General features: G+C 34.6%; 1 protein-coding gene and 1 non-coding gene across 2 annotated transcripts; both read right to left on the reverse strand.

The window, feature by feature from the left end:
- Positions 1–8,572: 8,572 nt before the first annotated feature.
- Trnag-gcc lies at positions 8,573–8,643 on the reverse strand. Its single transcript has one exon. It is a non-coding gene; the product is annotated as a tRNA-Gly (tRNA).
- A 3,125-nt stretch (positions 8,644–11,768) lies between these two features.
- LOC115440566 lies at positions 11,769–14,870 on the reverse strand. The gene is made up of 2 exons (XM_030164932.1): positions 14,780–14,870; positions 11,769–13,656 (listed from the first exon to the last, which is right to left on the reverse strand). Exons 1-2 carry the CDS (start codon positions 14,812–14,814, stop codon positions 13,302–13,304), a joined length of 390 nt encoding a protein of 129 aa, XP_030020792.1. The 5' UTR covers positions 14,815–14,870; the 3' UTR covers positions 11,769–13,301.
- Between the last annotated feature and the right edge of the window lie 2,600 nt (positions 14,871–17,470).

Consider the following 17,470-nt stretch of genomic DNA (forward strand, 5'->3'; position numbering starts at 1 on the left):
GGCAGTTGGAGTAATTCTTTTATTATAAATGGAATCTTCTCCGAAAAGATTATCAAAACATTCAGGCATTTGCAGAAATGACTGATACGGGAGAACGTTGTTCAGGCAACAAAGCCAATGCAACAGCAGCTCTTCCTTTGGCAATGATCATCTGAATGAGTGAGTAAGTGGTCCAATACACACAGAAAGGTAAGAAAGCTGGTAATCAGATTCTCTGAATTAATCATTGTTATTGCATAAATAATATTTCTCAATACGGTTTCATTGACTTTAGTCCCTCTCTGCCTCCGGACTGAAGGTGTAGATTCGTGTTGGCCTCAGGAGTGAACAGGATGGATGATATGAGGGAGATATCGTTTGGTCACCCATTCCCTAAAGCTCCTCTTTGTTGCTATGGGCCTGCACATCACATATGCTCCATATAGTTACGCTATCATGTAGTTTTTGGTTTCCTTTATTTTTTTCTGACGATGGATGTTTCCAATGCCTAATATCCAACTAATTAATTATTAGTATAGTAATTTGGAGGTTTTATTTTGGTATGGAAATATAATTTTCTGGTCTTTTGCGTGTTTGCTATGTCACTCCCAGTCTATTGTGCACTGTTTCAGATCTTATCCAGTCGAGTTATCTAAACACACATCTCCATACCTGCATCTCAGCAACGGTAGTCGTCTCACTGCTGTACTTAAAGTCAGACCTTGACATGGTCTTATGGCACACACGGTTCGTTTGCACTTCTAATCCTTATAACTCCTAGCTTTCCTCAGATACGGATCGTATTTGGCAGATTCTCTTTGTCCATATACGAGGCGTTTTATAAGAATCTATTGTTATTTTCCCTATACAAATTTCAACTATGCAACGTTTTATGCGTTTTATTGTAACAAACATTTAAACTCCCAATATCTTCAAACACTATGTATTTATTTGTAAAATAACGACGCTATGTACCCGTATGTGTCTAGACTCAATACTCATTACTCTCCCTAATAAATCAATATGTCTGGTACAGAGTTGAAGGCAGGAGGGTCTATTTCCGGTTTCAATCAAAATATGATAGTTGTGTTGCCCGCGAAAAAATTTAAAAGCAATAGTTCGTTTTTGTGGTCACTTATCATTCAAGTCCGAGATTTGTTTTAATGAAAATTTAAAAAAATATTAACTTTAAGGTTATAGCTTAAGGTCCATTTTCATACATTTTGTTTCACCTTTAATCTGGGTAACTAAACAAGTATTGACAAGTAAAGAATTTAAATTCACGTCTAGTTAGTGATTAGTTCTCGCAGTTGAAAGAAAAACGTAAAAATAATTAATATGCATGGATATTTCGGCCTTTAAAATTTAATATGACGAAATTAAAGATTAAAGGTGAAACAAAATGTATGAAAAATGGACCTTAAGATATAACCTGAAAGACGTGAAACAGGTTTATACCACAGTCGGTTACTCCGCACTTACTGTAATGATAATTACAGCAACTATTACCGTGAGTATATGTAATTGACTGCCACAACAGTGAAGTTGTTAAGAGTACGCCTACAGCGCTGAGGTCCTGGGTTCGATTCCTGGGCGGGCTTTTATAAATGTGACTGGGTTTCTCTATCGTAACAATTACTCAGTCGCAGCTCAAAGACGTGAAGTTGGCGCTGTGATGTCCCCGTCCCTCGGAAAGCAAAGTATTGGTCCTGCGCCTGGGCTCTCCGGTCGGATCGCCGTCTCATCGGACTACGATTGAAGGAACAGAGAGCCCGAGTATTGCGCACACACTTATGCTCTATAATATCTCCTGCGCACGTAGATGATCTCTGCTGAGATTAGCCGCTCTGGCCCAGTTTCTGCTAGGAGGGGTTCATTAACTTACTGAAACGTTAATCTGTTAAAATACACATTCGTTGCTGACCGATATATTTTATTAAGTAAACTTCACACATCTCATTAATTATTTTACGAAAATACGAATATCGAAATACGGTCCCTACAAACCGTCCAAAAGTACATAAAGGGAGATTTGAAGGGAGAGTTAATAAATACATACGACCGCTCACCTACCACCCTTTTAGTCAATCGATAAGTCTGCAACAATTTGGGTGCAAGGCGATTTCGGGAGCTTATTACCGAAATCATTAATAGTATTTTTGCGACACGGAGGATGCACTGAGTATTATAATATTAAATAGCCTGTATCCTTCACTCATGTCCATCTTTATATATTCCGTAATGGTTATCATTGTATTTAACAAAGTAATTTTATATTAAAACAATCTATTAAATCAAAAGAAACAAATAATTGCGTAAGTTTAGGTAATTAAGCCGTTTTAGCTTCTTGTTAACACTCTATGGTTAAATCTGTGTAGTCCTATAATAAGTATATATGTTTCAAATTCTATAAAATTTCAGCATAAAATCTATATGATAATATGTTATGCTGTTAGTGTACTAAAATAAATTAAAGATAATCCCTTAGACGTGTAGTTTGGCACGTGGTAACTTTATATATTTAGCACATTATGTTGTTAGTAAACTTACAACGGCGGCGATAGCCTAGTTGGTTGTGGACTGCCGAGACGAATGTCCGCAGGTTCAAATCCCAAGGGCACACACTGCTGACTTTTCTAAATAATTATGTGTGTGTGCTATTTGTGAATTATCGCTTGCTTTAACGGTGAAGGAAAACATCATGAGGAAACCTGCATACCTGAGAAGTTCTCTTTAGGAATTACGAGGGTGTATGAAGTCTACCAATCCGCACTAGGCCAGCGTGGTGGATTAAGGCCTAATCCCTCTCAGTAGTAGCGGAGGCCCGTGCCTAACAGTGGGACGGTATATAATACAGGGCTGATAATGATGATGAAACTTATATTTCCCAGTTTTAGGTTACAGTATAGACCAGAAATATTTAATATTTCATGTAGTGCGTTCATGTAAATTTATTAGCCGTAGTATCTAAATGTTTGGGGATGTATTTCCTCAATGTCCCCCAATTATTTAAGCTGAGGCCTTAACTTAGGGTCATAATGTTAAAAATAGACTGTATCTACCTCAAAGGGATTTTAATGTTTTGTTTGTATATCAAGTACGTGTCGTTGTAATGCAATATTTACATTAAAATAAAATATTAGATGGCATAAAACGGGCGAATTGCTACTAATAATTATTATTTTATAGAATTAATGAATTACAAATCTTATTAACTGACTTTAAAAAAAATGGTTACGAATTCGACGTGTTTTTTATTTTAATGTTTGTTACGATAGAACTCAGTCATTTGTATACTAATTTGTAATATTACTTTTTTATTTGTAAGAATATGTTTGGTCCCATACATATATTTTTTAAATCGGTTCGGTAGTTTGGTTTTTATACTCATGTCGTCCAAGTAATCGAAACTGCAAATTTTGCTTTCCCGTCACTTTTCCAGTGGTGTTTTTGTGTTGGATGCATTTCTTATTACATACTTAATACACGCCTTTTTTTCCTTTTTAGGAAGAGACTTAGGTGGAACACCTCAGCGTGCCAGTCGTACTGCGTGCGCAATACAGCTACGCCATCAAAGCATTCTAAAAAAAAAAACATATTTTTTTTTACAAAGAACATATTAAAAGAATAATAAATAAAAGGCACAATCAGCACGCGATCCCTCTACATTTATTTCATAAGTAATAATTACAGATAGTTGCTTTAGATAACTTAACAATTAATAATTAATGTAAAGCAATGTATATGTTATAATAGACACTGAAACACGACTATTGTTCCTACGGTACATCGATAACAGACACCAAACAAACAATGGCTCATTTTAGCCTTCCGTCCATCGAGCTGCCCATTCCCACAAGCCACCCCCAGGACCGGTGGTACCCGCGCAATACTCCCTGCTGTCCGGGGGGACCTAACTAACTTGATTAAACACTGACAATACATGAATAAATAACATCAAGACAAAAATCCGATTACTGATATTAAGCAGAAAATCTTATGTTTAATTCTATTTATTTTAAAATCCCATACACACATTATACTAGGTTAGTGATAGAATGACACACAGTTGAAATAAGAGAAATATATTATGCTTAAACGGCTAGTGTAAGAATCAACAATCTAAAACGAATATAGAGAATTCCAGATATGTCACTATGAATAAAAACACCGGTCGTTATGACCAGGCAAAGAAAAAAATCCCTTAGGTTAATCATTCCTGAATGCCCACCCCCAGGACTTGTGTTATCCTCGCAATGTTCCCTGCAGACCGGGGGGAAGGAGTTGGTAGCTACATATAAACATGACTTGAATATAATACTATTGAGTACTGGAAATGAGATTACAATAGATGTTGAAAGAATAAATACAATAACAATATTAATATGAATAAATAGTTTAAAAATACATTAGAATTGAGAAATGTATTGAGTAGACCACAGTGATGAACCAAGTGATCAATATTTACTAATTGATCAGTAAAATACAAAACTTGATAATAATATAATAAATTAGTTTAAAAAGGTCATTTATGAAATAGTTTCGTATATAAAAGTAGAAGACAGAGGAGATATCTTGCTAAAAATGGAAAAGGGTATATCAAAGAGTATAAAATGCAATAGACGACAAAAAGATTGCACCGACCCGGAGGAATAAAGATTCAAATTTACAAATATTATAGAAGGATCTACGCAGATTTTATAAATAACTACGCGTTTACAAAATACGCGATTTGAAAGAATTACACATTAGAAATAAAGTATTCTGTTCGAGTGTGAACCGTCACGCGCAGTCACTATACAAAAACACACCATCATAATAGATATTCGAAGAGCATTTTTTTCGGTACGTGCACCAAGTTTAGGCTGTGATATGGGATCCCATGCTGTAACAGCTAAAAGCTAAAATACACATTAACGCGCATACATTAAGATATATATTCGCTGAAAGGTGAAGAGAAACAAACTAGAAGTGTAATTTGTAGTCCGGACGTTGCGGTTCCGTTTACGGTGATTTGGAGGTGATAGTAGTTCCGATGGCCTTGATAGCCTCTGCGAAGTTGGGCTTGTTGGGCGGTGTGGCTACAGCTGAAGGCCGGTTCTGGAACATTACGCTGAAGTCTTCTAGAAGAGGCTGTCTCGGGAGGGCGATGCCATTGTCCATGATTTTCGGCTGCCTTAACCCAGGATCCAGTTTCAGCACAGTCTTCTTCATGACGAAGCCCAGCACGGTGTCACAGTCGGCGCAATGGGTGTCATAGAAGCTGCGTCTGAAACAATATAGACGTTGTATAAATATATGTAACCTTTAGAAAAAAAAAACATTTTTCTTCTTCATAATAAAAAGGATTGAGCTTGAAGGTGCCCAAATCTGTCCCAATATCCAACAACAGCAGTAGAGGAGGTGCGTGTGCGTGCCCAGCACTGGGAGAGTATAAAAATACAGGGCCGGTTTATTTTTATTTATTTTGAAAGTTATTTTTGTTACATTTTATGTATGTTTTAAAAAGAGCAGTGCATATAAAAATATATGAAAAATGAATAATCCTCCGTTGGCGAGGCTGAAGATTCAAGCCAACGGCGGTTAGGGATTCAAAGTGTATGAATCTCCTCACAATGTGTGCCGTGTCCAGCAATAATGCCTTACATCTGGCTTTTAACCCAACTGCCAATTAAGAGCTTCTGAAGATGTTGTTTGAAGCCGATATTATTATTAATGCCATAAACAAACAATGAGATGTCAAAAAGAAAATTCTTCAATCAGGCTAAAGTTATACATGTGAAAGTTTCATGTTTGTTAACGCATTAACCGCTCAATAGATGTGGATGTTAGGTACACATATCTCCAAGTCCAAGATCAGGTAATGTTCATTTTAAAATCGCTCAGCGAGTTGTTTTCAGAAACAGATCCGGTGGCAAAAGCTAGTATAAATAAGTTCTTTGTTCTCGCTCGGGCCGGGCTAGGCGTAGCGCGACAAAGAACCATACTCTTGCTTGAGCATATCGCAAAGTGCAAGTAATTTATGGTATCTAGAATAATTATAACAAACGTAATAAAATACAAAACTTCATAACAGGAACAAATAATTATTTCAGACTTTTGACAGTAATGTCAAACATTCGCTTAAGGAGCTAGGCCCATTGTTACTTTAAGTTATTAGTAATCCAAATGATTATTATTTAAACTATTAGTTACGTCTCATAGTTTCACAAAGTCTTTGTCCACAATTCGCCCGAGCCAGAGCTCTCTGATGCAGGCGCGCACTGCACGGCGCAGGTGCAATTCTCGACCGCCATTTTGTGCAACAGCTATCGATCCATGGACCAGCTATGCAATGGTATGTTTTTACGTATATTTATTTTGATTAAATAAAAATCGAACGATGTATTAAAACCTAAGTAATTAACGTAAGGCAAAGAAAAATATGGCACAAAATATTAACAAGTTGACACAAGTTTTATAAATACAGTAATATATAAATAAAAGTAACAAGATATATATTAAACTTATTTAAAACAATAAAAAGTAAAACTCGCTTTTAGTAAATTAAAAAAAACGAAAATAACAACAATTCACATAACATATATAATTTTTTAAAGCTTGAAATAAATATAGGCAACAAAACTACTTTTTAATAGTAAATAAGTTGAACTCACGGCAGTGTGTAGAGTTTGGGAGTCATGGAGGTCATCTTGGCTCGTCCGCTCGCGACAGCACACGACTGCAGCCTCCGCCCAACCGGTCGAAACTGACGCAGGCTCTAGCAATACTAGTGCTGCCCACGTATACAGTTGCTGCATGTAGAGTTAAATGAAAGCATGCACAACGTATATGTAGAGTAGAGATCCATATATATCTATATATATGTATATTGTATATTTATTTTGTTCTTACCAATAAGGATAGTGTATTTTTCAGAGTTAAAAAGTATTTAATCCAGGACAGTATCTATATTTCTGTAAAAATCCATTCAAATCAGATCAGCGGTATTTCTATTTACTTCTAACAAGCCACCACATTTAAATTAGATTAATAAAAAAAACCCTTATGAACATTTTCGTAAGGTGAAAATTTCTTGAACAATTCTAGTTATTTTAGTCCCGATTAGTTAGTTTAAAAATGTGGGTAGGCTTGCAAAATTAGGAATAAAGCTCGTAATTCGTGATAATTGTAAAGCATTACTTTTCAACAGTAAAACAGTAAGAAGAAGAACTACTACATAAAATTGAAGAGTTTGTTTGTTTGAATGCGCTAATTATGGAATTACTGGTTCATTCTTAAAAAATATTTAATGTTGGATATCGAGGAAGAATATTAGCTATATAACACAACGCTATGACCAATAGGCGCGAAGCATCAATGAAAAGTGTTGTAAAAACGGGGAAAATTTATACCTTTTGAGAGCTTCAGTTGCGTGCACTGCGTAAAAGTAACACTACATTTATGCGTGACGGAATTGTTTCCTCCAAAAATTCTCAAAATATATAAACATAGTCCCACGCTGTATCTGTTTGCAAGAATGTGATATACTCAAAAAGTACCAAATGGATTTCGATTAAATTTGGTATGGTGATAGTTTTCACTGATACACAGGTTTTCCTAGCATAGGTATCGGCAGATCATTTTCTTATCGTGACAAATGTAATGCAATGAACTGCTCTGTAACAGTTGTACATCAACTGAGTTTTGTAACATTTGTCAGTTTTAATACCAATAAATTTATATATTTAATTAGTTTGAGACCCTGGGGTAGACAAAGGCTACTTTCTATTCCGGGAAAATGTATAGCGAGACATTCATGCCGGAAAACTGTTTCACGTCGGTGATGCAGCGAGCAATACTGATTATAATTTATAATAGTGTTCCTAACGTTTACAACTATTTAACTTTGTGCGATTTTTTGCAAACTTTAATGTCTAACTATACAGGCTTATTTTCGACAATTTGAAGTATTATATTTCTTATTTTATTTCTGTTTTTTGTATTTCAAGCTAGGATCTTGATACTTGTGTAATATAGTAAGTGATACATTCAATGCTGTGGTGTTTGTTATTAGATTACAGTGCCCTGAACACTGCGAGTCTCGGCTTTTAAAGCTCAAAGTATTGATTAACTGCGTTTCCAAATATAGAGCCATCTAGGTTCAGACTTTGTGACTAAGTGAAAGGAGTTTTCGGTATCTATTTTTGATAAAACCTAGGTTAATATATTTTTGGTTTAGAATTAGTTCTGGCTACTGAAAACGCCCTTTATCTAGTCATTAAGTTTGGAACTAGATGGCTCTAGCTTCTATTAAACCCTTCATCGATACACTCAGCTTTAAGCAATAGTTTCGGAGCTTTTAGAAGTGGTATTTTACGAAAATCATTAAAATTCAAAATCATATACTTATACATACATAAGTCTATTCTAAATTAAATAAGTAGATACTGTAGACGTACTTATGACTGTTATTCATTACTAAGGTGGCTCTCTAATAATAACGAGCCCTTAGACAAAAATCTTCAACAAACTTTTAAAATAATTTCAAACTTAATCTTGATTATTATAAAAAAAATATTTACCATGTTAAACTTTACAAAAGAGAGACACGTGCATCGACCGGGAATCGAACCCGGGTCACCCGCGTGGCAGGCGAGCATTCTACCACTGAACCATCGATGCTTAAGGTATATTACCTAAATAAGACATTGTTCTGAAACTAGGAAGAAATCGTAATGTTTCAATATTGTTTTATATTTTTCTGAGTGCAGTTGGATAGTCAGTTGGATATTCATTCAATTAATTCAGTGTCAATACGATTAGTTATTACTGTCTGTATTTACTGTTGGTAGGTCTCTCATATGTGAGAGTCCGCCTAGGTAGGTTGGTACCTACCTAGGCGCAATGTCCATTTTTTCCGCCAAGCAGCAGTGTGTAGTCACTGTTGTGTTCCCATTTGAAGGATATTGTACTCAGTGTAATTACTGAACATAATGAGACTTAACATCTCATCAATATAGCCAACTTCAATGCCATCATTTAAGCACAAATTATATAATATTGCATAGGAATTGATAATTTTGGCACTCTTAGCAGGCTTATAATGTAATATCCTGTGTCGCATTAAACATCGCCACCTAGCCTTCAAGAGCCCTGGGCATCGTTCCACACAGACCCGCGTACGAACATGTGTGTTGGTATAGTGGGTTTCTGGGGTATTTTCAACAGGATGCAATACCGGCGTCATCAAATATGGTCTTTGCGGATACGCCGAATCTCCTAAAACCCACCTAATTTTGACATTATTGTTTTCTTGTTCGAGATATTGGCTTATGCTCCACGAACGCCAAACATGGTTGTCATGAGCTGCCTCTCCAAACTTAGCACATAAGCCAATATTTTTTAAGTCACTGTCAGGAATCTGTAACAATGCGTTCAATTATTTTTATTATATCTGTGCTGTAGGTTACTCAGAACAACAGTGCAGGCCACTCAAATCCAAATAAGATCAGTAACTCTCATTGGTGAAGTTAATCTATGTAAACACCAGCAAATCAGATAATTGGCATTGATGGATTAGATATATAATATGTATAACACATCCCAGAACTACGTGCATACCAAATTTTTCACAGAATCTACAATATCAATACACATATTATTGAGTCTATCACTTGATTAATAACAATATAATATAAAATACTATTTTATGACAAACAAATTTTTATAAGTTGAAAGAGATGGTATTGGAATCTTTCTTTCTGCAGGCCAATATTGTAACTTAATGCCAGGGTTTTGCATTCCTATTCAAACACTTCTCTTTCATCAATTTTGATTTTTCTTAGCAATGACATCATTAATAATTATTGGAATAATAAATAAAAATAGAGGTTTGTGTACCCTTGTTTGATTTTGTTTTTATCAGACTCATTAGTCGGAAATTATATATATATATATATATATATATATATATATATATATATATACATATATATTTAGGGTTTTTACATTTATTTATTTATTTAAAAAAATTAACATAAACCAAAAATAGTAATTATTAAAGTAATAAGAGATAATAATTAACAAATAATTCAAGAACACAAAAAATATAGTTAACGATTAATTTAAATAAATATAATTAACGAGGAAAAAGAATGAACGTCCGTTCGATCCAATCTCAGAACAATTAATTAATGACAGCTAAAAAAAATATATCGACGACGCAATGGTCCGCGCGAGCTGGCCATTTCAAACCAAAGAGGATGTAATCCTACGTGTAGCCAAGCCACGTCACCCGGTCCTCTAATTATTATGCTAATTATATTATAAGTAGTGAATTTGATGATTCCACTACTCCCTTTATGCACCGACTTGCTGTGGGTTGGCTGACAGGTGCCAACCAATCTCTTCCCGCCGGCTTTTGGTAGCTTCCTGTAGCCAAAAAGTTCAAAGCTACTAGGATTTATAAAAATGAAAATAATCATTGTACTAAGGAGTAATAAAATATCAACGTAAAAGCTAACATACACGTTTTGATAGCAATTGTGAATTAATTGCGTATAAAGAATTCGGGATGCAATTATAGGGGGTCTGCAGCATCCCGAAGCATACGCTTCTCAATATTTGTATATTGTTGGCGCCAACGTCTTACAAATCGCCTCAAGAAAACGGAATTCATTTTCATAAGTGAATATTCTGTCCAATACAATTTATTTTGTTTGGATGTATCCTTTAAACGACAATTTCAGCAATGTCAAGTTTGAAATGGAAAATTATTTAATTCCAACTCTAATATGTTGCAAATTGTAATTGCAAGCAATAGGTAATTAAATAATTCCAACATTAAGACAAAATGCAAATCAAGGTCTTTAAGGATATATGATAAGCGTTCATTAACGTTTCAAATATAAGTAATTTATCTAAAATAGTTTTATATTCTTTTCATGTTTCTTACATATAAATGGGATTAAATAAGGTTTGGCAGTGATTTATTCGAGTTACATCATTTAATACCCCTATACAAACAAAAAAAAACATATTAAAAAAACCGATACTTGCCGATTCGAGGGGATGAAAGATTTCTTAACGCATTAACACATCCTTACATAAATAATATTATGTATAGACAACTTATCGTATGGCATACAGAATACCTATTTTTCAATTACACATTATGGCGCGTGTATGAAACGCGTTTGTGTTTAGAGCTTGTATTGACAACACGCGTTTACGGTGTGTTATCGCAAGTGGCATAGGAAATCAACCTACTGAAAATTCGTAATGTAACTCGTGTTATATATTTATGAAAAATTCTCCATAATCAATGAAAAATAATATGTTATTTATGTATGTTGATATGTGAGTTTATGTTGCGAGGTATCTCTGATGCAACTACATTGTTAATCACTGCACTACCCTGGTGGTAGGTTTCTCATATGTGAGAGTGACCACAATGTCTATTTCAACCGCCAAGCAACAGTGTGTAGTCACTGTTGTGTTCCGGTTTGAAGGTCATTGTAGCCAGTGTAACTACTGGACATAATAAGACTTAACATCTCACATCTTAGGATGTCGGAATACCGAAAAATACTTTGTAATTAAAGGTGTCGGGTGTCTGCTGTTTATGAGTGGTCATATCGCTTTCCATCAGGCGGACAAGGTCGTCTCGTCATTCAAAGCAATAAAAAAAAACCCTAAGGGCCACTGGAAGAGAATGCCTACGGTATTAACTTCGCGTATATACATGTTTGTATAAAGTACATAAATAAATCGATAATCGAGGTTAAATGATGAAATAAAAGGCACAATCTGCACGCGATCCCTCTGCGTTTATTCCGTGAATAAATATACAGTATAAATAAATAAACCGTCGTCACATATAACAAGACATCTTCGTTTACACAGATTATATTTATTACTACTATTACAGAGAGTTCTTACGTTAGGTACCTTAAAGGTTAATAATGACTGATTACTGTAAAGTAAATTTTAATATTGCGATAGAAGCTGGAAAACAATTTATTCTCTGAATAATAATTACAGACAGTTACTTATATAACTTAACAATCAATAATTAAGGTAAAGCAATGTATATGTTATAGTAGACACTGAAACACGACTACTGTTCCTACGGTACATCGATAATAGACACCGAACAAATAATGGCTCATTGTAGCCTACCGTCCATCGAGCTGCCCATTCCCACAAGCCGCCCCCAGGACGGGTGCTACCCGCGCACTACTCCCTGCTGTCCGGGGGGACCTAATTAACTTGGTTAAATATTGCCTATACATGAACAACTAACATCAAGACAAAAATCTGATTATTGATATTAGGCAGAAAACCTCATATTTATTTCTGTTTATATTCAAATCCCATACACACATTATTCCAGGTTAGTGATAGAATGACACACTATTGAAATAGGAGAAATATATATATTGCTTAAACGGCTAGTGTAAGAATAAACAATCTAAAACTAACACCGAGAATTCCAAATATGTTACTATGAATAAAAAACCCGCTCGACCAGGCAAAGAAAGAAATCCCTTAGGTTGATCATTCCTGAACGCCGGCCCCCAGGACTTGTGTTACCCGCGCAATATACCCTGCTGCCCGGGGGGAAGGAGTTGGTAGCTACATATAAACATGACTCAAGTGTAATGCTATTGAGTACTGGAAACAAGATTACATTACAATAGGAATAGTTAGAAGAAATTGTTTAAAAATACATTCAAATTGAAGAATGCATTGTGTAGAGTGTAGACCACAGCGAATAACTTAGTGATCAATATTTACTTGTTGTTCGGTTTTTATGCTTTGAAATACATAAATCCAAAATATTATAATAAATTACTTTAAAAAAATATGATTTATTGAATAGTTTCCTATATAAAAGTAAGAATAAAGAAATAAGAATGTGGATGTAAAGCTAGAAGAAGACAGAGAAGATCGTGTTCTCTGTTTTCTTCTGCAAAGTTGTAAAAGAGTATATGTATATCAAAGAGTATCAAAATACAATAGAAGACAAAAAGATAAGAATTTGAAAATATTATAGAAGGATCTACGTGGATTTTATAAAGAAATACGCGTTTACAAAATATGCGGTTTTCAAGAATTACGCGTTAAAATTTTGCCCTATAGTCCCGATGCTATATTAAAATAATGAGTATTCCGTTTGTATCTGGACCTAAGTAGGTGCTTACTATCCAACAATATATAAACAAAACCAAATATTCTAGGAGCTGGCAAACATTAATCCGGTACGAGCATTGAATTCGGGCTTTATGAAATCCCATGTTATAATAGGAAAATTTTAAAATACATATTAAAACGTCGCATTACAATATAAATTTGATTAAAGAGTAGCCGATTTGAAATATTTCTTTCGGTATAAGTGATGTAATTCGACCATTGGGGTTACTAATCGGGCGATTGGTGGTGGCAGTAGTTCCGATGCCATTGGTGACAGCTTCTGGGCGAGTGGCAGGCTTGTTGGCCGGTTTGCCTTTAGTTAAACGCTGAAAAAGTTGGAACAAGTCGCTGGTGTCTTCTGCAGTAAGTTGGCTCGGGGGCTTGATGTCGCTGCCCACGCCTTTTTCTTTCTTTTCAGGAGGCTGCTTCAGGTCATCTCGTATCTTGGAGAAGTCCAGCTTGGCTCCACAGTTGATGCAATAGCCGGGTCGATAACCGTATCTGAAACAATATATACGTTGCATAAATATATGTAGATTAAACTTGTTTTTATACTTCATACTAAAAAACATTGCGTTTAGGGTGCAGTCCAATTTCCAACAATTGTAGCAGAGGAAGTCCGTGCCTAGCACTGGAACAGTATAAAAATTAGTATTGGTGTTATTATTAATATAAATCAATAAGCAATGAAATGAAATGTAATAATTTATTTAAACGCGTAAAATGTAATATATTATTTAGATTCCGTCAACATAAACTCTACCACCAGTTCGGAAAGCAGTTCTCACTAGGGAAGGAACTCTGGATATGAACTATTAATTTAAGGACACGTCAAAAAGAATATGCTTCAATCACTATAAAGTTATAAATGTGAAAGTTTTAGCAAAAACTAATATAAATTATGTTTTCTCGTTCAGTCCGGATGAAACGTAGCGCAATAAAGTACCAGACTATTGCATTCGAATATCGTATGGTGCATGTTATTTTATAGTGTAGAATAGTCACAGCAGTCATATTCTTTCACATAATAATCTACTAAACTACACAAAAGAAACAAAGAATACGATAGAAATATTCAACAATAACAGGCAAAAAGAAATATCAGCATATCAAACATTCGCTTTTGAGAGCAAGGCCCATTGTAACATTAAGTTAGTATAAATAATAATAATAATTATTATTATTTAAACTATCTGTTACATCTTATAGTTTCACAAAGTCTTTTTTCCTCGCCCTTTCTTTGTCGTTCGCCCGAGCCAGAGCTCTTTGTTGCAAGCGACGCGCGCTGCACGGCGCAGATGCAATCGTCGACCGCCATTTTGTGCACCAACTATCGATCCATGGACCGGTTATGCAACGGTGGGTTTATACGTATATTTCTTTTATGAAATAAAAAAAAGAATTATGCATTCATATCTAAGTAATATTAACAAGTTTTCCCAGGTTTTATGTCAAAGTAATATAGAAATAATAGCAATAAGACATATTAAACGTATTACACACAACTAAAAGTAAAACTCGTCACTAGAAACGCAGGCTTACAACTGACATAACAGATTTTACGTTTGGAATATAACCACATGGCAACAAAACTACTTTTTACTAGTAAACAAACATAACTTACGGTAGTATGCCATGATTAGGAATCATGATGAACATCTTGGCACGTCCGCTCGCGACAGCACACGACTGCAGCCTCCGCCCAACCGGTCTGAACTGACGCAGGCTCTAGCAATACTAGTGCCGCTCACGTATACACTTCTGTATGTAGTGTAAAATTTATATAATGCATAACGTATATGTAGAGCAGGAGTCCGTACAATATCTTTTTCGTCTTTATTTTTTCTTCAAGAATAGCTCCACCGTACATGTTTCTGAGATAAAAAGCAGTCGACCTGTCAATCTAGGACAAGGTCTATGTTTGTGCTATATTCCAAATTAGATCAGCAGTTTCTATATTTATATCTAACAAACATACTTAACCAAAGAAGATTGATTCCCCCCGAGGCAATTCAAGTGCGCCCGGTCTCCATGATTAGATTAGATGAATACAAATAAAAAAAATCTTGAATAATTTCAGTCATTTTGGACCCTATGAGTTAACTTAAAATGTGGGTAGGCTTTCAAATTTTGGAATAAGCTGAAGTTTCGTGAAAATGTTGAAGTACAAGGATCTGGATACTAGTGTAATATATTACACTTACAATGTAATAGTTACTATAGTAGTTACTATAGTAACTATTACATTGTAAGTAAGTATAACACTACATTGTATAATGTTGATACTAGTGTAAGTGTAGTAAGTATTGCATTAAATATTCTAGAGATGTTATCATTAGATTACGGTGCCCTTAAAGCTGCGAATCTCGGCTTTTAAAGCTCAGAGTATTGATTAACTGTGTTTCCAAATATAGAGCTATCTAGGTACAGACTTAGTGACTATTTGAAAGGAGGTTTCGGTATACTCGTATATTATTAACAAAACCTAGATTAATATATTTTAGGTTCCGAATTAGCTCTGGCTAATGATTTCTTATGTTTACGCGAATGTTAGATATTAAAATTAAACTATTTTTCGGATTTTATCGCGGTATTTTTTTATATTTTAGTTTTCTTCCGACGTTTCGAAGACTTTACAGCCTTCATGGCCACGGAGGGGATTGAGGTATTGTTCATCCGTAAAGTCAAAGTTATAATATCTACCTACATTTTACAAATATACAACTTTTTAAATTTTTAGCTGTTGGTGGTCCGATCTACGCAAAATGAGCTCACAGTGTCTTGAAGTCTGGCAGCCGGTCTTTTGGGTTCCGATTTAATTAAATGTAGAAGTGGATCCCAGGCTTGTGAAGGCTTCCAACCATCTTCTTTATTGAAATTAGGATGTTTTTTAATTTCAATAGCCTCGCGAATCATCCTAGGCAGGAATTGGTGTTCTTTGGCAAGGATTTGTGACTTGTCTAGTCGCAGATAATAATTGGAGCCTCCTTCAGACTGTTCAGCGACTGCAGACTTCATAAAGTATCGGTGTTTCACGTCAGCTATATGTTATATAGTGAAAACGTCCTTCATCTAGTCATTAAGATTGGACCTAGATGGCTCTAGCTTCTATTAAAACTTTCATCGATACACTCAGGTTAAAATATCAGCTTTGCAGCTTTTAGAGATAGTATTTTACGAAGATTATGAATAAGTACTATAGACTTACCTATGACTATGTTATTTATTACTAAATTAAAAATCCAAATGGGATATAAGTGAATTAAATTTTAATATTTAAGTCACAAATTCCAAGATATAATTTTTTTTTATATTAAAAAGAATATCAGCGTCAATCAGATAAACATTATGCATTATCAAAAGTTTAAGCAATAAATACGTAATCCATTGATTAATTATAATATTTTAACACGAGACAAAATATAGCAAATTTTCCAAGTAAATGCAGACTTTTTTGATGTTCTACTTCGTTTTTTATTCAAAACTAGTTGACCCGACAGACGTTGTCCGGTCTTAATATGAATTGCAGCACGCATTCTCTCAATCGCTGACAGTTATTTCAAACAATTGACAGTTATATAAAATTAATATTTTCGTTAAGTTTTCTTAAATTTAGTAATTTTCCACGCATTTTTTTTTTTAAATTCTTTCATAACAACCTTCTCCTGACAATAACAAACACAACAAAATAAAGGGATTCATTTTTATATATATAGATTGGATATTTTTTTTGCCTTAAACTAGTTATAATAACAGATGTGATGTCACTTAACGCCGATTGATGGATTAAATTACGTTTTAATTCACGTTATTTTGATTCGTAATTATTGTTAAAAATCAATATTATCTAAAATAGAAACGCTGCAGTGGCCCTTCTTTCACGTGGATGAAAAAACAAGACCTTAGAGTCCGTTATATCAACCGCGGTCAAGTAAAGTTAACAATATTATCACACTGAACGAGTGCGCAGCGCTTTCGTCTCGCTGTAAATTCGCTTGCATTGTGTAAGTGTGATAAGACCCTTTACTTACTTAACCGCGGATGAAATAACGTCCCCTAAGATCTCTGTGCGATTGCCACGTATAGCTACAGCGAGTGATATTTCAACAACATTTGAGCAAACATTGAAACAAATAGACAATAAAAAAATTACAAAATATATTTTTTTAGCGTTGAAATAATTATTACTTCCCCTCTTCTAGTTATATTAAATAAAAATGCTTGATTTACAGAGTCGTAAAATCTACGGTTTAATTATATGTAAAGAATAGTGGGATAGGATATTCAATGCTAAATTATGAAATAAAAGGCACAA

The sequence above is a fragment of the Manduca sexta genome, chromosome 27 (genome assembly GCF_014839805.1).
Source record: "Manduca sexta isolate Smith_Timp_Sample1 chromosome 27, JHU_Msex_v1.0, whole genome shotgun sequence".
Taxonomy (NCBI): Eukaryota; Metazoa; Arthropoda; class Insecta; order Lepidoptera; family Sphingidae; genus Manduca; species Manduca sexta.

Bases quoted from the DNA above. Each gene is read 5' to 3' on its own strand.
- LOC115440566 (XM_030164932.1), bottom strand. From the start codon at position 14,814: ATGTTCATCATGATTCCTAATCATGGCATACTACC. The intron at 13,657-14,779 runs GTAAGTTATGTT...ATATTGTTTCAG, and splicing joins CCTAATCATGGCATACTACC to ATACGGTTATCGACCCGGCT.